The sequence below is a fragment of the Tiliqua scincoides genome, chromosome 3 (assembly GCF_035046505.1).
Source record: "Tiliqua scincoides isolate rTilSci1 chromosome 3, rTilSci1.hap2, whole genome shotgun sequence".
Taxonomy (NCBI): Eukaryota; Metazoa; Chordata; class Lepidosauria; order Squamata; family Scincidae; genus Tiliqua; species Tiliqua scincoides.
The window spans coordinates 95,637,671-95,662,581 of record NC_089823.1 but is presented as its reverse complement, the minus strand read 5'-3'; the positions used below and the strand labels follow the sequence as shown (position 1 = coordinate 95,662,581).

The 24,911-nt window shown below is 41.7% G+C and overlaps 1 protein-coding gene and 1 long non-coding RNA gene across 2 annotated transcripts; one reads left to right on the top strand and one right to left on the bottom strand.

The window, feature by feature from the left end:
- Positions 1–1,475: 1,475 nt before the first annotated feature.
- On the top strand, positions 1,476–24,376 carry LAMP1 (lysosomal associated membrane protein 1). The gene is made up of 9 exons (XM_066622051.1): positions 1,476–1,716; positions 11,971–12,086; positions 15,280–15,484; positions 16,397–16,558; positions 17,699–17,892; positions 18,417–18,536; positions 20,045–20,114; positions 21,607–21,777; positions 23,427–24,376. The coding sequence occupies exons 1-9, from the start codon at positions 1,668–1,670 to the stop codon at positions 23,564–23,566; spliced, it is 1,227 nt and encodes a 408-aa protein (XP_066478148.1). The 5' UTR covers positions 1,476–1,667; the 3' UTR covers positions 23,567–24,376.
- On the bottom strand, positions 6,648–8,801 carry LOC136646058 (uncharacterized). The gene is made up of 2 exons (XR_010794194.1): positions 8,740–8,801; positions 6,648–7,024 (listed from the first exon to the last, which is right to left on the bottom strand). It is a non-coding gene; the product is annotated as an uncharacterized lncRNA (long non-coding RNA).
- Positions 24,377–24,911: the final 535 nt, after the last annotated feature.

The following is a 24,911-nucleotide window of genomic DNA, read 5'->3' as shown; positions in this document are numbered from 1 at the left end:
AAAACCTTTTTTGGTAGGTGAACCCTACATGACAGAGATTCTGTTAAAACCTCTAAGGTTGTTTGCAGTAATCACCTGGAGACAGGTACTGATTTCTGGAGAGTTGGGAACCTCCTTGTTATAATGTTATGTTTACAGCTGCAAAAGTTCAGTAAGCTTATAATAAAAATCATTAAGCACTACAAGCGTTTACAATGAGACATACTGGTACATTCAATGATACTGAACATTTGCATGTTTTCTGTGTGTGCAAAAGTGCTTCCCATTTATTACTTTGATGTAGTCCTTTGAAAAACTCTAAGAAAATCACCAATATATTGCAACTGAGACCAAAGAACTTGCCCAGGGCCACCTAATGGATTCATGACCAAGATGAGATTTGAAGCCAACTCATCTTCAGTCTGCAATCCTTAGATTAAGTTCCTTTGAATACAATGGGACTTCTGAATAAAAATGTGTAAGATTGCAATGTTAGCTGCTATGCATGGGGTCAAGGCCCTTCTTGATCCTGATTATGACTGCATTCTTATGCATGTCTACTCAGTGTCCCATTGAGTTCAAATACTTCCAGGAAAACATTTACTATTGTAGCCTAATGAAGCTACTCACCCTTCCCCCATGGTTTTTAACCCATTGCGGCCTGGCCCACAGGTATACACATTTGGTCCCTGTTGTGTATGTGCAACATTGAGCAAAAATGGCTAAAGGCAGTGGTTCAAACTTTTAGCAGTGGGACCCACTTTTTGTAATTAAAAAAAAAAAGCCAGGATGATTCAGGGCCCAATCCTCTCCAATTTTCCAGTCCAGCCATGCCAATGAGGTGTGGTGGGTCTTGCCATCTTGTGGTGGGTAGGCAGTCCCAGAAGCCTCCTCAAGGTATGGAAACATTTGTTCCCTTACCTTGGGGCTGCACTGCCTCAGCACCCAATCTATGCATGTCTCCTCAGAAGTAAGTCCCATAAGCGTCAATGGGGCTTACTTCCAGGTAAGTGAGGATTGAAGCAGCAGTGGTTCTGGTGTTGGACCTGACCAGAGGGACCCAGCCTCAAGGTCCTGCTCAACCACAGGCTTCCTGGGTGGGTTGGGCTAGTCACTCTCAGCTGCACCTACCTCACAGGGGCGTTGTGAGGGCAATAGGAGGGGAGGAGCCACGTACCCCCAAGCTCCTTGGAGGGAGGGGTGGCCTGAGCCTCGACTAGCCACGACCAGCGGCGCATCGCTCTCTCCCCCCCCCCGGGGCACCAGCCCAGGGACGTCACTCTGGTCAAGCTACGCCAGCCCAGTGTCACAAAATGGGGCTGCGCTGGACTGATTCGAACGCCGGCCGGCTTGGCGAGGGTGGGGGAGGAAGACGCGCGAGCCGCAACCGCCCCTCGCTCTCGCCTAGCCCAGTCTCGTGTTCTTATTGCCACTTCTCGCGGTATCTCGTCCAGCTGCTTCTCACCGGCCCTTCTAGAGCGCTGCCTCACCCCCCCGCCACCCCCTTGGAGGGTTCGCTCTCAGCGGCCTCGTCGTCCAGGTCACGTGACGGGGAAGGCGGTTGACGTCGTGGATCATGTGACCGCACCCATCACGGTTCTTGAGGGCTGCTCGGTCTGCGCTGCGGAGTCGCGTCGTCGTCGTGCAGCGCCTTCGCCTTCTCGTCACCCGCTAGCTCTAGACCAGTCATGGCGGCTCGGTGGGGCTGGGGGCTGCTCTTCGTGGCCGTTTCGCTGGGTAAGCCTGAGTGGGGGGAGCCGGTGGGGAAAGGTCGCTGGACGCCCTTCCTCTTCCTCCGCTCCTAGGCAGGCCCTCGCCGCTCCTCACCTGAGGCTCCCGCCTTCCGACCCCACCCCTCGAGCTGCCTGAGGCCTGAGAAAGGGGGAAAGCCGCAGCTGCCCGGCTCCCCTTCCAGCTCTGAGCTGCTGCTGCAGCCCAGCCCCTGCGCCTCGTACCCACACTGGCAGCACAAGCCTGTGCGTGTCTACTCAGGAGTCAGTCCATTCATTTCAGTGAGGCTTACTCTTGGGTAAGCGTAGGTAGGCCTGCAGCCCCAGTAGCTCCCTGCAGTGTTGTTTCCTTTCTATGCTTATCCAGGCCAGACGGGTCTGGAGATCTTAGAACGTAAGAGGAGCCTTGCAGGATTAGGCCAAAGGCCCATCTGGTTCAGCCTCCTGCATCTCCCAGTGGCCCACCAGATGCCTCAGGGAGCACACAAGACCACTGGAGACCTGCATCTGGGTGCCCTCCCTTGCATTTAGTCCAGCTTCCTGTGTCTCATAGTGGCCCACCAGATGCCTTTTAAGACCCACATCCTGGTGCTCTCCCTCGCATCTGATCCAGCTTCCTGTATCTCATGGTGGCCCACCAGATGCCTCGGAGCACACAAGACAACAAGAGACTTGCATCCTGGTGTCCTCCTTTGCATCTGATCCAGCTTATGGTGGCCCACCAGATGCCCCAGGAAGCACACAAGACAACAGGAGACCTGCATCCTGGTGCCCTCACTTGCACCTGGCATTCTGATGTAGCCTACCTCTAAAATCAAGAGCTGGTGCATACCCCTCGTGGCTGCACGGATTCCATGGATGGAATCTTCCCTGTTTAAAAAGCAGCTGTTCCTTTTATGGGGTGGTGGGGAAGGTCTGAGATGAGGTTCACTTTGATATTCTTTTGCAGCTGGAAATACCTTCTGATCAGTGTATTTGTAAAAGCATACTTTATTGCTGCTGTTTAAAAGCCATTTTTACACCACAGAGATAAAATGTGTACACCTGTGGGTCTGGCAAAAATGAGTTCACAGTGTAAGGTTTAAGAGTATCGTTATGGTACTCTATTACCTTTAGAGTATCTTCTAAAATTAAATTTTGAATGCTGGCTGTTTAACCATCTTTTCCACTCCTGCTAATCTGTCTACTATGTTTTTCCTTCCCTTTCTCTCTCTCTCTCTCTCTCTCAAACCTCTAGTGAGTGTTTCTCTCCTGGAACGAGAAGGAGGAAGTGATTAGCTACTTTCTCTTTCCCCAAGTTCACTGCAATGTAAATTAGATGCTGTTTTTGTTCCAAGCTGTACACCTTGGGTGTGGATAGCTATGTAACCTGGGAACTTGGAGGAATTCTTTCTCTTGGCTGTATCTGTACTGCATAAGAATGTGTTACCTTAGGACTGAGGTTTTTCATCTCAGGACACACTGACAAGGCACTAAAATTTCCAGGGCACACCATTGGTTTTTTGACAATTGACAGGGTGCACTGTATTGCTGGGGGGGTGGGGTGGCTGATGTCCCCCAATGACCCACCCCCAAACTCCCACAGCGCACTTGTGGGACACTTATAGCACACCAATGTGCTGTGGCACACCTGTGGAAAATCACTGCCCGGGTAGGACACTGGTAACTCAGTAATATGTTTTTGCAGACCATTTGAATGCTATGTTCTGCTTCCTCTCTAGCAACTCTGCAAACAAGTCTTGTGAGTATGCCTCAGAAGCCCTTGCTTCCTAGCAACTACAGGTATAAACCAGAATACTTGCCTGCCTGCTGTACTTGACAGCTTGTGTAGTTCCTGTGTGACAACCATATTAATGGTATATGTGTTGTGCTGATAACAGTTATTTCTGGTTAAACACTTAGTGAAAAAACTCCACTTGTGTGACAACTGCTGGTGGATTAGCTTCACTGTCTTCCTAGATAAGTATAAGCCATGCCTGACTTTGTTTAATAATAATAATAATAATAATAATAATAATAATAATAATAATAATAAACAACTTTATTTCTATCCTGCCCTTCTCCCTAAAGGGACCCAGGGCGGCTTGGACCTTGTTGTAAGGAATTTTCTTCTTCAGGGTGCTGACTTTTTTGCAGGAAAAAAGGGTTTTTCACAGGACCCAAACAGCATGTAGTTCTGCTGGGGAAAAAAATTTTTTGCTGCTGGTACCTTATGGGCAGTTGCTGTCCAAATATTAGAGGCACTACTGTGTATGTTCTCACCATTAATGAATGACTATTATGTTACTTTCCCATACCTTTACTATTTTATATACCTCTTTATTTGTGAGTATTTTTGTTGCACTGTCTTGTGTGTAGGAGGAATTAACTGACACGTCAAACTGAAAACGTTGTGACAGAGCTACCCCTACAGAGCAGTTGCTTCTGCCTTCTACTATATCTTAATTTTTTTTTTGCTCTCCTGGGTTATAGATTGCAATTCCCTTGATTAAAAATATGTCCAAAAAAAAGACTCATAGCTATTGGGTTGCACAAATGAAACTTGTAGACCTCTTTTGTAAAGTGTTCCTTAGTCATAGATTTGATTGACACTGGATTATATTCTAGGTGTGACTTTTGAATTCCTTTGGAAACTAACAAGCAGGGTACCAATACTTGAAATTAAAATTCCCTACTATCCAGTCCTATATTTTGTGAGTACTGGATGTATTATCTTAAAAGCGTAATGTGCAGCAGCCCTTAGTTAACAGTGATTCAACAATGATTTTGCAACAGTGAGCTTGTGAATTTTGAATCTAATTGCCCTTGGTTATCACTGATACTCTTAGAAATTCCTTTATCCTGAATAGTAGTCTTCTGATCAGTGTTGGTAATGCCTGTTTTCAGAAATTTATTCATAATTTGAATAACACTTGTGGTAAGAGGTAGAATTCTGAAAGGCATAGGAATTGGCCCTATATGGAGGTGGGCTCTCTATCCATCTAGGACCTAGATTCTAGGTCAATATTTTCCACCCTTTCCAGCAGCAGGTTTTGAGGGTTTTGGAGAGGAATTTTTTTTCTGACCTTCCTGAGATACTAGACTTTGAACAGGAATTTTCTATATACAAAGCTTATGTTCTACTGCTATGTTCTACCTCCCCAGAATGAGAAAGAATAAGCCCTGTTGGACTCGGTAGGGCCTGCCACCAAGTAAAGATGCATAGAATTTGGACAGGCATTGCCTGCAGTAAGATGGAAGTAGGAAGAATGTCTGGGGTAAATGAGAAGAGACCTGGGGAGACCTCTTGCAGGCCAGAGTATAGAATACAGAACAAATATGGCTCAAACCTTGGAACTGCTCCTTGCTGCCTTAATCTGGTATTGGTATAGATTTTAATTGGATGGTTAGTCAATTGGCCTCTTCATTCCATTTCTTTGATTCAACTAAAGAGTCTAGCTTGAGTATGTTTTTTTTGGAAGTGTCTTGGAGAAGTGCTGCAAGATCTGCTTTCACCTTGGAAAAAGCAATGTCATTATAGGTTGCAGTATCTATGTCTGTTGTAGACACAGGATATGTTATCTTTGAAAAGCTATGGCTTGAGGTGAATCCAGGTGTGGTTTGTTTAAATATTCGCCTAAGGCATTGAAAATGCAGATTAGAAAATATAAGGACAATGACAAGAGTCACTAGTCTCCCTGATTACTGCCAATAATGGGAAGAGATAAATATTTCTGTTGCTTAGCTTTGCTAATTTGTGTGCTAGGTTTTTGAAGCTGAACTCTTTAAAGATGAATTTGTGAATAAAACTGGATTTTATTCTGGGTGTTTGCTTCTGCCTGAAATTCAACTTTTCTTTTGCATTCAAGATACTTCCAAGTTTCATTCTGTACTTTTCAGAACTCTGAAAGGACAGGAAAAGCATAGCTGCCTTTCTAAGATTACATTGCCTGGGAAACAGAAGCAACAGACAAGTCCTAAACTGATTTCATACCCTTTCAGCATGCATTTCTGGAGCTCTCATGCCTCTAAGCCTTGGCATATGTGCTAATGACCAACAAAGTACAGTTTCTCTGACATCTTAGCTGGATAGAAACCCTGAGATTCAAGCCGATCACTTTATCTGGTTAAACTTATGTTAAGGGAATGGTTTGTCTAGCTTTTCTGAAATAAGTTTCCAAAAGATTGGAGAGCTCTGAGATTGAATCAGAGTTGCACTCATCAGCTTGATAAAATAACATGTGATATGTAGAGGGCTTGAGCTTCCAGGCCAGCTAACCAGTCATAGCATGCGATTTGTTGGATTGGAGGAAGCACTGTAGGCAGAGTCTGGTTTTTGTAGTCTGTTCTGTAAACAGTTGTGCTGCAATAAGCATGTGTAGTGGCTGGAGAGAAGAGAGCGGTTGACTATTAACCAGGCATTGCCATCAGTTTCTTACTTGGCCACAAGTGAATGGGACCACAACATTAAAGAATGAGTGGTTACGCACTTGGTCTGCCATCACCAAAGCGTTTCAGTTCTTGTAGGGCAACTCTGAGGGGAAGAAAACTTGAAGGCTGTGCTTATTGGAGCCTTAGAGGCTCTGCTTATTGGAGCCAAGGGTGCCCTTGGGTGCCCTTCGGGGACAAAGGCGGAATACAGATCAAATAAATAAATATTGTTTCTTGTTCTTGCAGGTGAGTAAAATTTTTAACTTGTAGCCCTATGCTGCAATTTACTTCAAGTGGATCTAGCTTGTAAGAAAATGCATATTTGCTAGCTGCAAGGCTTTGATATCTCTAGATCTGCTAAACTCTGCAAGCATCAAAAATGAGAAACTGATGCAGAAAGGGGTGATGACTTGTAATGTACTTGTTGAGTTGAATAAGGAAATGGGGTTTTCTTTCTCTGTGGTAGACATGTGCATTCTTGATAAAATGCAGTTTTTCCTTTGCTGAAGAAGGGAAACCCACAGATGCTTGTTTTCCTATAAACTGGTTGGTATTTTAATTCAGTTCTTGAAACTGTGTAGATTGGTGCACAATTTATAAAAGCTTCTGGAGCATTGGCAACCATAAAGCAATACCTTGACTTTCATCCACTTTGATAACTTTTCTTTCAGCCATTTTCAATTATTATAACCACGTTTCAAATTTCATCCACTTGCTTTCCTCTTTTGTCTGACTTCATCCAACTGTCCATGATGTTCTTTGACATTCTGTTTGTTTTTCTTTGCTTAGCTTTCACATGCATCTGCATATGCTGTATAGTTATTTCACCAGCCATAATAAACATTGCTGAATAAAGCTATGCTTTGACATCCATCCATTCTTTACTTTCATCCATGCTCTGGTCCCTAATAAGACACAAGGCATTGCTGTAATTAGCATAGAAATTGGGATCATTGTAGTGCAGTGTCCGCTAGCAGTCTTGTTTATATGATGCTGGGGCACTAACCAATCCATTTCATCTAATCCCTTGTTAGAAGGGCATGTGAGAAGTTTTTGGCAAATAGAAAAACAGTGAAGTATTTTTGATTAAAATGGATGCACCATCTGAAGGGTAAAATCCAGGGCCTAGGAGAGGGGCGTAAAGGGGGTAATTTGTTTCCTGGGCCCAGGGTCAAAAAGGGGGCCCAGGAGCCAAAGGAGGGGACCCAGAAATTTCCTGCAACCGTGCGTTTTCCTGTCTGCTCAGATTTGTTGCCTGCACAGGTGCTGGGTACGCAGGTGCTGGACACTATCACAAGCGTGTGGCTACAGCTACTGCAGCTACTGGCAAACCATATGTGCCAGGCCAAGGAATGCATGCATGACACTCCTGTACTGGTGTCAAATCTGAGAAGAAACTGTCTGGCTACAGTAGCCCTTTGGTGTGCAGATCTGCTTCCCATGAAGGATTGTATAGGAGTTCAGGGACACAGCTTGCAGGACTACAGCTGCTGCAAAAGCAAGTTTTGGTCTGCACAGGACACTTCCCATTCTAGTGTGAGCCTAAATATGATGATGCTCATTTTCTGCATGATTTTCTATGTTTAAAAGACTTTAGAGAGACTTAGGAATGTGTTTGGTTTTCCATATTATTGTATCTAGCTGCCAATGCAACAAGGGTGGGTAGACCTGGCTCCAAACACTTTTCCAGCTGTCTCTACCCTCCCCCACCCTGTCTTGCCCCTCCCTGCCCCCATTCTGCTCACCCATCACCACCCTCCCCTGCTCTGCTCTATTTCACCAATCCCCTTTGCAAAGGGGCCCAAGTGAAACTTTGTACCCCCTGATAAAATTCCTCTGGTAAAATCTCTACTTGGTTTTCATCTATACTTGCCTAGTGGCCCTGTATTTTGAAGTGGCCCTGAAATCTAGTAAAAGTGGCAAGGTGGCACTTTACAAGTGCCTAAATTGGTACATCTTCTTATTGTTTCACAATATCTAAAACGCAAAGCCTGGATCCCTTAATTTAAAATACTCCTTGCAGATATCTGGCTACCAAATTTTATTTGGATATTGTGTAGTTTATCCATGCAGCAGATTTGCTTCCTCAGGAAAAACTCCTGCTTAAAAAGCTGATCCAGCATGAAATTTAGGCAGGAAGAGCTATTTGGCTGGATTATAGTTGTGTTTATATGTGACTTTCATAACCACAGCATCTTTGGTTCCAGAATGTAGGATTCAGACATCTACTGACTCTCAATTTACCTGTATGCCTTGTTAAGAAATAGTTTCTAGAGGGTAACTGCTTTCTTTTGCAGCCATTTTTCCACACAGTTGACTACATATTGTTGCTCTTCAGTTCTCAAACTTGAAAACATTACGTCAGGAATGGGCCACTTACTGTTGCATATGCACACAGGCATGCTCTCCTTGGTAACATTGTGAGTAGCATGTGTGGGAGTTAAGCTGGACTGGCTAGCACCCTAGTTTATCTGTCCTTCGCTGACAGTACTTTAAAACTTTCTTCAACATAGCAGGCAACCTTTATCTTAATCTGCAGAATTTGTAATAACTTCTAGTCTATACTTTGTTTGAAATGCCTGTTGCATCCTCATATGACTTGCATTGAATCAGTACTTACATTTACTTCAAGCGAAGCTGGGCGATGACAATGTCTTTAGATCTAAATGGCTTCTGTTGTCCTACACTGTAGTGCCCACCCTCTTCCTGATCAGCACTTCTAGCTTTGCATTGCTAAGTATGGAGATTTTCAACATGACTCAGCTGCAGTAAAATGTTGTTGACTAATGCAACAGCTTTTGAATCTCTAGCAAGAGGAAAGTAAAGCATTGCAGTGGACTTTACCCCTATTTTTTTTTGTGGTTTTCAAGAGTAGCAATATGCTTTCATAATGGGCCTGAATTGCAGCCACTACAGTATGTGCAGAGATGACAAATCAACAAAGTGGTAGGATTAGTGGTAGGTTATTTGATTTTTCTCTGTAAACCGCTTTGTGAACTTTTAGTTGAAAAGCGGTATATAAATACTGTTAATAATAATAATAATTAGCAGAGCCAATATTTGTAACTTGATCTTTGTAAGATCTTGACTCCTATATATCTCGAGGTTCATAAAGCAGGCATTGTTCATTGCTTTTGTTTGATTTTAAAGTACTTTAGCTTCTGCAAATCTAGACCAGGTGGACTGAATTGGGGCCACAAGTTCCCCTTGCCTCAGAACTGCCTCTTCCCCCCCCCCCCGAGCATTGCTTTGGGTTTGCTTCAGGAACTCGGTCACCTTAGTTGTGTAGTTTTTATTTCACATAGTTGTTTGCTTCCCTGTCCTATCTGATTGGCATGCAATTTGTCAACCACTGAAACTAAATTTAAACTGTTAATGGTCTATACCAGTGCTTCTCAACCACTGGAACTCGTACCACTGGTGGTACTTGAGGTGGTGTCTTGTGGTACTCATGGGACCCACAGACCCCTGCCACCTGGCAGTAAGACCAGCAAGGTAATGTGATAAACAATGGTAGGAGGCTCAGCTGGGCAGGCAGAACATAAGAATGTATGAAGAGCCCTGCTGGATCAGGCCAAAGGCCCATCTAGTCCAGCTTCCTGTGTCTCACAGTGGCCCACCAGGTGCCTCAGGGAGCACACAAGGCAAGACACCTGCACCTTGTTGCCATTCCCTTGCACCTGGCATTCTGAGGTAGCCCGCTTCTAAAACCAGGAGGTTTCACATGCCCATCATGGCTCCAGTGTGTGATTTTTGTGCTCTCCTTTCTGCCCTGATCCTCTTACCAGTGTGTGTTGCGTTGCATCTGGCCTCCCAATCTGGAAGTAACTCATGATGACACCACCAGTTACTTCTGGTGGTACTTCTAATAGCTAGACCATGCAGAGTGGTACAGCAGGGGGACAAATGTTGAGAAATGCTGGTCTACACTTGGGCAGTTCACAAATTTTACATCCTATGCAACTTTGCCAAAGGTGATTCAGATGCCCATGTCCCACAACTCATATGTTATGATTGAAGCGATAAGTAGCACTCATTGCCCATAAGCAGGGAAAAGTACTTTGGCAACATAAGTCCTCACTAATGTTGGAGAAAACTGACCAGTAGACTTTAAGAGGTTTGTTTCTAGCCGAAGCACAACAGATTTGTAAGTTTAAACACTTTTTATTCAAATAAGGTGAAAAATGAGAGATAGGAGACATGCCAAATGTCTCTGTCCCTTAGGGCAAGGTCCAGATATTTATAAGTTTCTGTACAAAGCCACCCATTCCATTCCATAGTTAAAATTAGGAGTGAACAAGGAGCAAGGAAAGTTCTAACTATGAGAAGTTTCCAACTGACCTGTCCCCATTCTGTGTTCCTTTTTTTCTGGGGGCGTTTTTCTACCTTGTGTTTTCTTGCTTGCCGCGTAATATGCCCAAAAGCAAAGGTCATGACAGTTTCTGTTCCAGTACAACTGACTAGGGACACTACAGGGTTGTGTAGCAGAAAACTAGAAGTGTGATAAAGAGCTAAATGCTCTGAAGTAGAAACAGAAAATTCTCTTGGGCCCCATGACAGGTTTATGCTATCACGTTCTTTCATGAGTTGCCAAGGAACAGATTCTTGGATAGGAAATGGAGGGACAACTACCCCATGTTGGCTTAGGAATGAGGCTGAACCTTGGCACATCAGTCTCTTGTGCCTGTAAATACCTTGCCCAGCAGTGTAATTGTAAAATTTTGAGGTGCAGAAGTTTGCCATGATACTCCATAGTCGCATCTTACTAAGACTGTATTTCAGTAAAGGAGATTCATGGGCAGGCTAACTGCTTTAGAGTAAGCCTACTGGTGTACAACTACAAATCTTGGAGATGGAATGGATAAATTTCTAGCTCAAATGATTGGGGGGGAGATCCCATCAATTCTGTGGCAGTTGCTTTGTAAGAATTCAATCCTAACTCGGTTTTAAACTGCAGAGGCTTGAGGAATTGTCCTTTGTAGGGATCTTAGCATGTTGTTAACATCTGTGTAAATGATTAACTCCTGCAGGTGGTGGCAGGTGGCAGTCTGTACTGTTGCCTCTGACAACAGCATATAATGTAACAACTAGTACCTCTTTAATAAAGTTGTCTGCTGGCTGAGGTAAATGTAACATGAATGGCTTGTTTTCTAGAATAACTAGCTTCCTGACAGAAGTAGAACGTGCTGGTGCTTTGTTGTACATGGTAGGGTGTACTGTTTCCATACTAATTTTCAGGACAGTTGAAAATACCAGTAGATGGTTGAGCATCTGTAGTATCATTGTAAACCGGAGCTCAGTTTAAAGGTGGCAGTCATATACTTGAATTTTGATTCAGAAGTTCAAATGGAGATGTATCATATTTGCAGCCTTGTTTTTCATAAATAGATTTTTTTTTTATACACAGACTTTGGTATATGGATACACTTGCTAGCTTGTATGAGTTGTGCATAGGCTTTACTGAGAGACATATTCTATTACGGAAGATGGGTTCATATAAAGGACTGGGTTCATATAAAGCCATTACAGAATAACTTGTTTTTTTAGACAAAAACAAGTTATTAAAATACTTCTAATTCAGTCTTATTCTATGCAAGTTGGTCGTCTTGTTGGTTGCTTAAGATAATCTTGTGGATATCTGTATTTTGTGTATAGAGAAATGGCTTAGCATTGGACTCTCGATTATTTGCACAATACAGTGCACTACAAGCAAGAGTTGTTGCTAACTCTGATGTAACAAACACATTTTTATTCTGACAAATGTCATCCCATGGTTATGCACAGAATACGTGCTTCCAAGCTGCATATTGATGCTTCCCTGCTTGATATGTTCTTTGTTTGCTATTCACAGGGTTTTTACAAGAATCTTCAACATATGAAGTAAAAGATGATCATGATAAAATCTGCATATTGGCCAATTTCTCAGTACTGTTCACAGTGGAATACAACATAAAAGATAAAAAAGAGGTGAGAGGTTGTTTAAATGGATTCTAGACCAGAATAGTATCCCAAGGACTTGCAGCTTCTATATTCTAATATCTCCACAAATAAAACTGTTCAATAATTTTGGATGACTTCTAGTGCTAAGTGTACATACCTGGTTCAGGAACTCTGGTGGAAACTAAACATAATGGAATATCCCAGTTCACATTGTTCTGTTCAGAACTTCTAGAGTGTGCAAAGCACTCATATGCATATTCATTCACTTCTGAAAGCAGAGGAGAGTACTGAACCATTCCTGTTGTTCCCTGACAGATGTTTGTTTGATTAAAAACAGCTTACTATCAACTTAATAAAGAGAATAAAAGCAATTTTAGAGTGTGTGACACTTGCTCACATACTTTTTATCTTGAATCTTATCAAGTCTGTTCAGTGTGCATACTTCTAAAAATAAGTCTTGTACTGGTGTGATTTGGTTTGACTAAGTAGTGAAATTGGTGCTGGTGCCTTACAAATATAAGTGGTTTTCATGAGCCTCTTGGGCAGGTTTCTGTTCAGACACTTTGTTGGCCTAATTAGCTTCAGCAATGCATTATATCCTCAGACCATTCCCTAGCTTAAGAACTTTTCCTTGTTAAAACTTTTAAACTGAATTCCTTGGCTTGTTTCTAAGCTAATCATGTGCACCTTAAAGGTATTAATATATAGTGCTGATCGTGTAGTCTTGAATGAAGATGGAGCTGGTTCATGGTAGCTTGTTGGAAAGGTAAATGAGTAACACATTCTTATTTGAATTTAAATCCCCGAACCAGGCAGTATTTCTTATTTGAAGTAACTGGAGGAGAAGACCCTTGATCCTGCAAACTCCCAACCCTACACTGCATTGCCTTTGTAAACTTTTACTGCCGTTGTAGAAAGGCAACTTTTAAATTTTCCTTTAAATTACAAATTTTTTTCTTCTAGCCTAGAATAAAATTGTTTTTTCAAACAGAAGTAACAATTCCCAGTAGAAGTTGATGTAATTGTACTATCTCCAGATGTGCTGGGATGAATAGTTCTATAGCTCCTGCCTTCTTAGTGAAAGATAGAATGGAAGTGAAACAATGGCAGAATTGGAAATGATTTGTTCTGTACACCGCTGTAACAAAACCTTTGACCATGCAACATTGATTACACTGAAGCAGTACTACATACCTTATGTGCTGCAGTAGTCTTTATTGAGATTTGCAGTTGATACTGCAATAAGTACAATAAGAAAGTTGCAGAGAAAAGAATGCTAATATAGCTACTTACAAGTGAACCCTTAGGCCACTGGTTTCCAAACTTGCCAGGGTCACAATGCCCCCACAGCCTCTTCTTCCCAGCTCAGCTGGACGCTGCCATATTGGATCTTGTGAAATTTTGCAAAATCCAAGATGGCAGCACCACCAAATCTCATGAGATTTTGTGAGATCCAAGATGGTAGCACCTGCGGAGCAAGTAGGAGGGAACATCCTGTGCTGCTCCTTTGGGGGTGCTGCAACACCCTAAGGCGTTTCGACACACACTTTGGGAATCCCTGCATCAGGGACAATTGCAACTATGCCTGTCACTAGGATTCAGGTGCTATTGTGTTGGGTGCCTGTTGGTATAATTAAATAATTTTTGATCTGTGATAAAGGAAATTAATAAATAAATTCAAATGTGAATATGCCTATCAAAATGGAAGCTCAAGCATCATTTGTTTGCTTTTGGCTACATCAGACAGAGCTAGTTGGTGTGATGACCAAAGTGCTGGACTTACTCCATGGAGAAGACTTGAGTTTGAAATCCTACTCAAATGCAGATTTTTCTCATCTTATGCAAGTTGCTTTTTTGCCTGATCTACCTAATGGGGGTACAATGTGAAGATATGGTATATGTAGAACTAACCTATCATCATGATCTTGTTTGAGGGAGTTGGGTGGTCTCAAAGGTGATTCAGAGTATGTTGAGCCCATGGTGTTTTTGAACAAATTTAGTAGGTCAGAGGTTTATGCAACAATCCAAATTTTGTATTATTATTATTATTAATTTATTGATGATGATATTAACTTTATTTTTACCCCGCCTTTCTCCCTGGAGGGACTCAAGGCGGCTTACAACAAAGGTTAAACAAATTAAATAACAAAGTAAACAAAATAAAAGCATATTAACAGATAAAACAGATAAAAGCATATTAACAACATATCATAAAAACAGTAATCGGATAAAAAGTAGGTAAAAGAGCATAGAGTAGCAAATCATAAAAGGATCAGGCCTGTAACCAGGTTTTAAAAAGGATATTAGCAGATGTTTAAAAGATGTTAAAAAGGCCAGGAACTCAGAAGGCTGGTCTAAACAGAAGCACCTTCAGGCCTCGCCGAAAAGTTTCAAGAGAGGGAGCAGTTCTTAAGTCAAGGGGAAGGGAATTCCATAGCATTGGTACTACTACTGAGAAGGCCCTATTTCTTGCCGCTGCCCCACGTACCTCCCTAGGCGGCGGCACTTGTAAATAGGCCTTCTCTGATGACCTAAGAGGATGAGCCGGATTCATTGTTTAAAATGAATTTGCAACCCGCAAAGCCTTTATAGGCTGGCTTACAGTACACTTGTGCTTAACTTGCATGTCTTCTGAATCTATTTTGAGTGGTCACAGGAATTGAAGTATTTTGGCAAGAGAAGCTATATGTAATTGATGACAAAGATGTTTAGCTGGTGACAAGGGGTGGAAAACCAAAGAGAGAGGGCGTACCCATTCATGATTACAAGCATCATTTAAAGCAGGGGTCTCCAAACCCTGGCCTGGGGGCCAGATGCGGCCCTCAGCAAGCCTCTTTCCCGCCCACGGCCAACTTCTTGTCCCCTGAAAGCCTCTGGCCCACTCAACTGAACATGACCAGAACTGTGTTCTGATTGTGTCTGGAGAGCATTCTGAGGGCCAGAGAGGTTGAATGAATAAGCCCATTCATTCATTTATTCGCTCATCTAAGTTCCATCTCTAATTTATTTAAATTTTTTTCCGGCCCTCCACACCATGCCAAATATTTGATGCAGCCTTCTGGCCAAAAAGTTTGGAGACCCCTGATTTAAAGGATCAAAAAGGGAAGTATGTCAAATGCAGCTGTATCCTATAACTCAAATACTCTTAATAGTGTGTTGGCTATTCCATAGTTCTGATGCTTACTATAATGGTATCACTTTTTAAATATCTCTGTATTAGAGCAAGACCTTCCCACTTCCAGAAAGTGCAAAAGTATTGAAAAACAGCACTTGCAACAAAGGGAATTCTTCAGTTCTGGCAATTGGATTTTCCACTCATTCATTAGAAATGACATTTGAGAGAAGCAAAGGTTTTTACAGCATTAATAATCTGACATTCAGATACAACTTGTCAGATGCCCTCTTTTTCCCCAATTCAACTAAAGGTGAGAAATTTGATGTTGGATTTTAAGCTGGGATGAAATTTGATGTTGATTTTTAAGCACTATACAGAATTGGGGTTGGTGCCATGCGGTGGGGGCTTTGGGGCAAAGCCCTGTGCTAGGCTCCCCAATGGTGCATGCATTTTTCCACAATGGTGCTTGGAAAGCTAACTCTAGAAGCACTTCAACTGCCCAGTTCACTCAGTGGTGCTCCCCAAAATTGGCAGAAGCTAACATGCCCCTCACCTCGATAGTGCCTAGTAGGGAAAACTAATGAGGCAAGTGATGAGTGCACTTTCTTTGCCACTGCCATGGGCAGCAGCACTAGAGGAAGAGTGTTTTCTGTGTGCCGCTGCCCAGTAAGCTTCCCACTGAGTCTTGGCAAGTTTACTAGGTGATAGCAGCAGCCACTGTTCCATGAGACCCACTTTAGCAGAGGTGAGCATTTAGGACAGTGATCTTTAACCTTTTTCATCTTGTGGCACATTGACAAAATGCTAAAATTTTCAGGACACACCATCAGTTTTTATAATTGACAACACACACCACACTGCCATGTGGGGGCTTACATCCCCCAATTGCCCTACTAATAAATGACTCCCCCAAACTCTCACAGCACACCTGCGAACCATTTGTGGTTGAAAATCACTGATTTGGGAAGCTCAAAATAGCACTGCTAGTGAAGGCGCATCAGCTGCTGCCCACCACCACCCAATAATCTTGCCAACCTCCAATGGGGAGTCTTGGTATGGAGTGATAGGCAGCACTAGTGGATACAACTCGTAAGGACTCTAGTTTCTAAAGTTGGCTGGATCGGGTTTTGGTGTGCATGGGTCCTAGAGTGCTCTATTTTTATAGATTTTTCAGAACGTTGCCATACCTAACCTTGATATAATTGCATACTTTCTGCTATAGGAGGAATACAAGAAGCAACTGCAGGAACTGATGTTCGCGCAGGCTTAAATACAACCTATAGATGTATCAACAAGGACAGGATAAACATGACAAATGTTGTCATTTTTCTCAGTAATGTTACACTTGAAGCATATCTTCCCAATAACACTTTCAGTCCAAAACGTAAGTATCTTTAAATCTGTGGGTAGCCAAATATTCCCAATAGAACTAATTGCGTCTCTAAGGATGTCTTATTCACTGCAGGGCAAGGTGTGAGTTGGTGAGTGCCATCTGACCATTTCCTTGTGGTTTATGTAAATTGAGACGCCTTTGAAAACCATTGGGCTTTACAGATCAGCTTGTCATGCATCCCCAGAATGCTAGTATATTAGAAAGTAGTTTATCATTGCTGGAGCAAATGTTGCTTAAAGCCCATGTGGGAACAATAAGTGAACAAACAATTACAGGCACTAGGTTCTTTCTCAGTACAACCAACCAGTTGTATAATCGGTGCAACTCGGTACAACCAACTACAAATCACCTACTTCTATGTGTCTATTTCTATTTTGGCCTCGGACAGTTCTGGGTAGGGGTAAGATCACCATGGAGATGGCAAGGATACTGCCTTGGTCTTCCAAACTAAATTATGTATATATTTGGCGAAATTGCAATACAGTAGCATCTTAAGAAAATAGTTTATATTTGGCTTTTTCCCTGTGATAACCAGCAGGAAATATTATCTTAAAACAAATTATATCCTCCTTTTCTTTCAGTCTGGAACTGTTGGAGGTGATTAACATCAGGATAAAACAGTATTTAAAAGGGTTATATTCTGAGTGACCATTGAAGAAGAGAATGGAGATCTGTTAAATTCCCCCCCTTCTCCTTGGTAGGATTGGAAGGAACTTGGGGTACAACTCAGTTACTGTAAATGGCAAATGATCTCGCCAAGGAGCCGGACATCCATGTTTAGTTTGGAACACTTTGAATTCAAAATTCAAAGGCTTACAATCCTGTGCACATTTATCTGGAAATCCCATTTAATTGTGCATAGTATTGTAACCCCAGGATACGTTTTGTTGGTTGCAGCATAAAACCTTATGAAGCAAGGGGGAGTGGGCTGATCTTGGAACAAAGGACAGAGCAGCAAAATTCCATATGTATGTGTGTAATATGTATGGATCAGTTCTATATGTTTTCCTTCTGTTTATGGTCATCTAAAATGGGTATGCTGCTGAATTCATAAACCTGCTGTTTGAGCAGAGATAGGTACTAAATGGTCTTTGCTACTCTAGCTTTGATTATTGCCTGCCTTTCTTCCAGTTACTATTTGTTGTGAAGATGGAGGGTCTACTGTTGCTCCAGTAACCACTAGCACGCCAACTACTAGTCATGCACCAACCACACCCCCACACAATCCAAATGTTGGAACATACAATGTGACTGGCTCAGGTGGGATCTGTTTGCTTGCTTCAATGGGTCTGCAACTGAATGTCACCTATCTTGCAAAAGACAAGGTACACATTTTACAATTTCAAGTTATATAATGTGTACAGATCTCTGGTACTTGAGGAGCTAGTGTAGCTTAGAGCAAGCTGTCTGAGTGCTCATCCTTGTTCCCTAAACAACAAAAAATTCAGTCGTCCCACCCAGAAGTGCATGCTGCACGCTTGACCGGTTTCTTGCCTGCACTATATGAAAGATACTATAACCACACTTATACAAATCATGAATATGGTTAAGTTCAAAGGAACTAATCTTTGCCACTTCATTTCTATGACAGGAGCATGCTGTCTTCCAAAGCTTTTTTTGTATTTCTTTCAGTCTCTGGATTCTAATCCAGACAGTGTTGATGTCAGTTTGAGCCTACAAGGATCAAATATCAAAGTAATGTTCCCATTTATACAGGCACTTTCAATATTTCCCCTGTTCTGAAATACAAGGTTATAGTGGGGAAAGTACATATACAAGTACACTGTTTAATCTGAGAAAGGAGATCTAAGCTTTTCCTTTTGCTGTATAATTTTTTCTTATTTTCAAGCTTCAATCAGATGTGCTGAATCTTCCAACAACTGCGTCTCACTCTGGGAGCTGTGACAATAACACAATATTTTTGAACTTGACTTCTGGCAACACCAGACTTAGTTTCCGTTTTGCTCAGGTAACCATAACTTGATACAATATCTTCCAATGTGCTTAAGTCAGCTTCAACAGAAGTGCTTCCATTGCACTTGGTGCATATCAGTGTTAGCAGTGCTTTTGACAGAACTGTGTGTGCTCTGAGCGTCATAAAATTGGTGCCTGTATAGAAATGGTATTTGTTGAGTTGTGACATTATGTGCATTGGCTTATGCACTTGCTCCTGTCAGTTGTGGGGAGTGCCCTGCCCACTTTGCTATTTTGCATTTTGTTCAGTGCTTCTGACAGCTCAGATTGCACTGATGGTGGTTACAACTTAAAGCATGTCTGAAAGTGATAATATCTAGATATTTCAAAAAAGAAAGTTGTGCCTGTCCAAAAGAGCTGAGATGCAGAAGCTTTAGATCAATATAGGCATTGGGAAACCATCAAAAAATAATGTAAAATTGAAGCAGCAATGAGTTCTTCAGAACTCCCCATCAGGCTGGATGTTACGCAATGCCCAATGCCTCCCTTGCGTTTTGCTTAAGAGTCCAACAGTCTGAAATGCACAACAGTATTATATGGCATATAAGAAGGCACTGCAGACTGACTTGTATTGACATCATAGGATGCTAGATGCTGCATCCAGGGCTACTAGAACAAAAGCAATCACTATTTCACAACGTTTTTGAAAATATATCCTCTAGCAGTTAGTGCTAAACAGGGAACAAAGTAAAGCACTTGGAAAGAAATACCAAATTCTGTACTTCGTGCAAAGTTGCTAACATACCGAATCGGCCTTTTCAGCCACACTAGATGCTGTGCCAGAACCACCATTCAGAGCACGATACCATAGTCTTTCGAGACTGAAGGTTGCCATCAGCAGTCCATGACCTTTAATGAAAGTAGACTAAATAAAACATATCCTGATTAAATCTCTAAAGCAGAAAAATAAATGGTAATGGCCAGGATTGGTTAAACATTGTTCAGATAAGTCTGATCATGCTATCACCTGAATCTGTAAAGAAGGTTCAAATTATTGAACCCTCCTTCACCTTATGTATTTCCGTAGAACAAAAGAGTAGTCTCTTCTTCCCATCTACCTGCATCTACTCTTGAACACAACTGTTGCTATTCTAGAAATCACTGACAATGTATTGGTGGGTGTCCAGGTATATACTGCACAGATGATGAAGTTTTGTAAAGCTTGTCTGTAGGTCAACATCACAGCTATCTCAGGGCTTTTGAGTTCGTATATTATCCTCATCTCAGAATATCTAATGAATGTTCAGTTGGGATTTGGGGATCAGTCCTGTAGAAATGCAAGTTGTCGCTTTGATGTGAATAGTTCCATTTAAAACTTAATGTGTTAAGTGTTTGTCTTAAAAAAAACACTTTTGGTGGTTCCATTTAGACCCTCAGAGCCTTATCCATTCTGTATGTTTTCTAACAACTGCAGAATATTTTGATAGTGATTATAAACTTGCAGTAGCAGCTTTTTAAAAGAAAAGATTAATTTGACTAGGTTATAACTTTTTTCTTTTTAAGAATACAAGTACTGAGAAATACTTTCTACAAGGTATTGTTGTGAGCACACGTCTGCCTCCTGGAGCTGCAAGTAAGACGTAAATCATCTTAAAATTCATAGTGGTTGAGCATGTACAAGGAGTATTCCAAATGATAGCTAAGAGTTAAGATTGCACAAAGGAATGCAAGTCTCTTTGATTGTAACCGTCTTGCAGTACCATAAATACAAATGTACTGAAGCATATGCTTCCCTGGACTAGAGCCCATCTCATCAGGTGGAAGTTCTAGTCCAGTTCAATAAATGTTAGTCTTTAAGGTGCAGAAGACTTGGCAGCAAAAATAAATATTTCCTCTCTGAAATGTATTACTTGGAATTAATACTTCAATAGATCATACATTCTCTTTGGGTAAACCTTCTAAACCAGGGGTGTCAAACATAATGGCTGCATGTTGGATACAGGTTCATGGAAGCTCCTTAATAATAATAAATAATAAAATAAACTTTATTTTTATCCTGCCCTTCTCCCCAAAGGGACCCAGGGCGGCTTTATCTGGCTTTATCTGTCCCCATGATAATTGGGCTTTCCAAGCACCACCATCTGCTTTTCTCAGCTGCTGAGGTGAGAAGTGATGCATCAGCAGAAGTGGCACGACTGAGAAGGCGGCACTGGGAGAGCCCAGTTGTCATATGGGCCAGCCTTTCAGTGGCACCGCTTCTGCCAAGGAATCACTTTGCAGCTTAGCAGCTGAGAGGTGCTCTGCAAAGTGTTGCCTCGGTAGAAGCGGTGCCACTGAAAAGCTGGCCTGTGTGGAGACTGGGATCTCTAATCTTATCCAATTTTATTTGAAAATTGGTCCAGATTTGCATCATTTTCTCTCCTGTCATTTGAAGCTAATGAGTCCCAAAGTGAAGAGTACTTCTGGTTATCACTTGCTTAATGATTAAGCAGGAAGTGACATCAGTTCCAGCCATCAGCATGCATCATGAATGCTGTTTGACCCACTGTATGAAATTAATTTGACGCCCGATCTAAAGCAAGAAAAAATGCTTCTAGTAGAACCAATTAGTTTGATTTGGGTTATTTATTACTCATGTCTTGAAGCCAGGGAACAACTGGCTTCTTGAACTCTGCAGGGTAGGTTGTCTGTAAGGCACATGAAGAAGAAAACTAGGGGGTTGCTACTAACTTGGCCTATTTTCCCTCTCGCCTCCTCTGCCATTAAAAAAACTTCCTCTTGGCAGGCTGGTGGTCACAACCCTACAGACCCACTTGGGTGCAACCCCACTATTTGGGATTTCCTGCTTCTAATATGCATCAGTTCCCTCTGTGCCAAAATATTCAGACTTTGGCTCTTCTCACAGTCACCTTCTGAGTTAGCCTGATTTTGTAGTCCCGCTAATTGCACTGGGTTGTTTTTTGGATATGGTTTTAATTGTTGCTGCTATCTTCATTGTATGTGCTGACTTCATTTGTAAGGCAGTTTTGAGTTCCATAAGGGAGGGGAGAGGTGAAAATGTTATTAAAATATAACAAGCTTTGTGGTTCTTAGTTGATCAGAAACTTATTTCATTTTTTATGCAGGACAAGACTTGAGTGCTTTCAATAACAGCCTGAGTGCACTAAAGGCTTCTGTTGGAAAATCTTACAAGTGTCGTGCAGAAGAGAGTATCTGGGTCACAAGCAATGCTTCTCTCAACATATTTGATGTTCAAATCCAGGCTTTCAAAATTGAAGGAGGGAATTTTGGAGCAGGTGAGATTTTTGCATACACATTAAAAATATGCAAAATTAATTTGGAAAAATTTTAATTGGATACTAATAGTAATTAGACCAAGCTGCTGTCATACATTTCCTTGAGTTATTGTGGATATTTGGTCAATAGCCATACTTACCACCTCAAATATGCAATTTTTAAGCAAGCCATTAAATATGTATATAATTGCTTGCTTAAAAATAGCATATTTGAGGTGGTAAAAATCTTGCATTTTTTCTCTACCCCTGACGCAGTTGAAGGAAGTATAAATACACTTTAACGATTAAGCCAACAGGAACACACAACCAAAACAATATCTGACTTGCTTCTTTGCCAGTTTTAAAAATTGACCCCAAAGGCAAAGTCTATTGCATTTCCAGAAAAACTAAACCACAGTCAAAACAAAGATGCTACGGGGTTGCATAATTTGCCACAACTATCTAGTACAGCGGTTCAAACTGTGGTCATGGCACCCTGTCACAGTGGTGCTATCTTCTGGCTTTTCCCGTCTCATACAATTCAAGATAGTGGTGCCCAGGAGAGCTGGCTGATGGGGACATCCTATGGCATCCCTGTGAGTTTGCCACATGCCCTTGCATGCGGCAGTACATGGTTTGGGAACCATTGGTCTAATAATGCATTGTCCAGATTTGGCGGACTCACTAGGATTACCAGGAGTTAAAGTGGTCATTCAGATTATTTTAGCTTATACCTATAAAAAGTATCTGTTGAACATCTAGAAGTTATTAGGAACTCGTAGAAGCATCAAGCACCAGCATACAGGTAACCAACTCTGACATGTTTCTCAATAGAGTATGTTCAGAACTTCCCTTTCCTACTAGCATTAGAAATGGTGTCAGAACTTTATAGAGTTGCCTTGACACAAACTGACAGTTCCCTGTAGGGTGCGACCTAAAATTCTTGGGGTATAAAACAAAAAAGCAACTACAAAGGATACAGCCTGTGACAGCACTATCCTGTGTTGGAGCATGGCTACAGGAATCCCCTTAAGAGCTTTGCAGAACAGGATGAACACAGATCTGGATTTGTGTCTCTAGTGTAATGCATATTAGCTTTCACTTCTGGGGAAGGATTAGAGAGTTGAACCCATTACTAGTGAGTAAAATGAGCCCAAATGGAATGCGGTAAGCAGCCTCAGGCCTGAAAAGAACCCTTCTTAGGCAGCCAGCCCGCCCAAAGGTAGAAAACCTTTTGAAAAATCTTTATCTTTTAGACCTTTGAGTCTGTGGAATAAGTTTCTATTGCAAAGACCACTGCTATCAAATTGAGTATATAAAATGTTGTTTTAGCTCCGCAAATACCATTAACTTTTACCAGTTTTGGTAAATTCTGCAGAACTACTGGGCAACCTATTTCTCCCTAGAGGTAAGACTTTCTGGATTTGATTTGGTGCAAACATGTTAAGTTTCTGCCTGGTGGCATATGGGCCTGTATCAAAGCCCCAAACAGTGCTATAGTATGCAGCTAATTTTATCAGAGTGAACACACACTACTATTTAATCTGTTAAGGTAGCCATTGGCTAGAGTAAAATCATGGGATGATGTGCCTGACCCCTTGCTGTTTTTGCTATGCTTTGTTTGCAGAATTTTTCAGAATTAAACTTAAAAGGATTCTTTTTTCTTTCAGTGGAAGAATGTCAGCTGGATGAAAACAATATGCTGATTCCCATCATAGTTGGTGCAGCCCTTGCTGGACTAGTCCTCATAGTGCTGATTGCATATTTAATTGGCAGAAAACGTAGCCATGCTGGCTACCAAACAATTTAATGATTTGCACTTAATTAAACCAGTGTGGAAGAACAGTTGCAAGGAGCAGATACATTGATTTCTCCCCCTTCCCCTCAAAAATAGATATTTGAGGGAGCACAATCTCTTCCTTACCGATTCCTCCTTGCAGTGTCTGCTTTACTAAATGTGAAATCCATCTCGTGGCATTTAACTATGCACAAAGGATAACTTCTATAATTCTGTTTAATTTTGCTAATGGGTTAAATATTTACCCACCTAGAAACAGGCTGAAGTTTAAAGAATGCTTTTCTGAATTGGCATGGTTTTTAATGTCAACTACTTAAATGGGTGTGATGTAGTTAATTTCACATTCATTCAGTTTAAATTCAGATTAATTCTATCTAACAAAGGGAAACTTCCACTCTCTGGTACTACCATCCTGTGCTGAACTTAGTTACTGCCCTTATGCAGTTAAATGTAATGACTGACCAATCAACCTTAAATTATTCCCACTTTGTCTCTACCTAGGTGTGTGTATCAATGAGCTTTAAATGCTAAGCCTGGTATATGCAAGGTGTGAAGCTACCATTCGGCAAACAAGATATTTTTGGTCTGTCAGCTTGGTAGGAGCTGGCCCTTTTTTACATAAATGGGTGTTACTTTATTTTTTTGTAAAGTGAATTTCAGTCTTCTGTTGAAAGTTCAAAGGAGATCCTATTTCTGCACATGTGTACAATAGACTTCAATCTGCTAATTCTTGCTTTGACCTTGGCTGGGATTGTACACTACAAGGATCAGTTATGGATGCATTGCCTGTAACAATGCTAATAAAGACTTTTCTGTACGTTGTCAGTGTTTTGCTGAGCATTTACAGGGTTTCAGTATAGTCTTAGATCCAGAGGTGACTTTCTTTTGACTCAAAACCTCATGTTCACAGAAGGGGCCAATTTCATAAAAAAGCATCATAAAGTACCTTTGTTGGGCAACAGTCTACACCAGGGGTGCTTTTTGGCTCGAGAGCTACTTTGAAACCCAGCAAGGCCCGGAGATCTACCAGGGGGGAAGGAAGCGTCTGACAGACACCCCCTTTAATGTATGGAGCCCCTGCTGGAGTCTAGTCAGTTTCGTCAGTTTTGTTGCTGCATGCCTGAAGAGCAGCTAAAGTGTCAGCTTCAGTGTCAATTTAGCTAAATATGTCAGTTTTGTCTAGTCACTAGATGAAACCGACATATTAACAGTTTGGAGAGACAGGGCTCCGCAATCTACTCATTTTGCCTCGCGACCTACTGGTAGATCGCGATCCAGCTATTGAGCACCCCTGGTCTACACTATCCTAGCATTAACCACTATTTGTATCTTTCACCGTACTCTAAAATATTTGATG

Excerpts from the sequence above, each read along its gene's own strand:
- LAMP1 (XM_066622051.1), top strand. The coding sequence starts at position 1,668 with ATGGCGGCTCGGTGGGGCTGGGGGCTGCTCTTCGTGGCCGTTTCGCTG. Across the intron at positions 16,559-17,698 it reads TAACACTTTCAGTCCAAAAC|TTACTATTTGTTGTGAAGAT; the intron begins GTAAGTATCTTT and ends CCTTTCTTCCAG. Across the intron at positions 18,537-20,044 it reads TTAGTTTCCGTTTTGCTCAG|AATACAAGTACTGAGAAATA; the intron begins GTAACCATAACT and ends TTTCTTTTTAAG.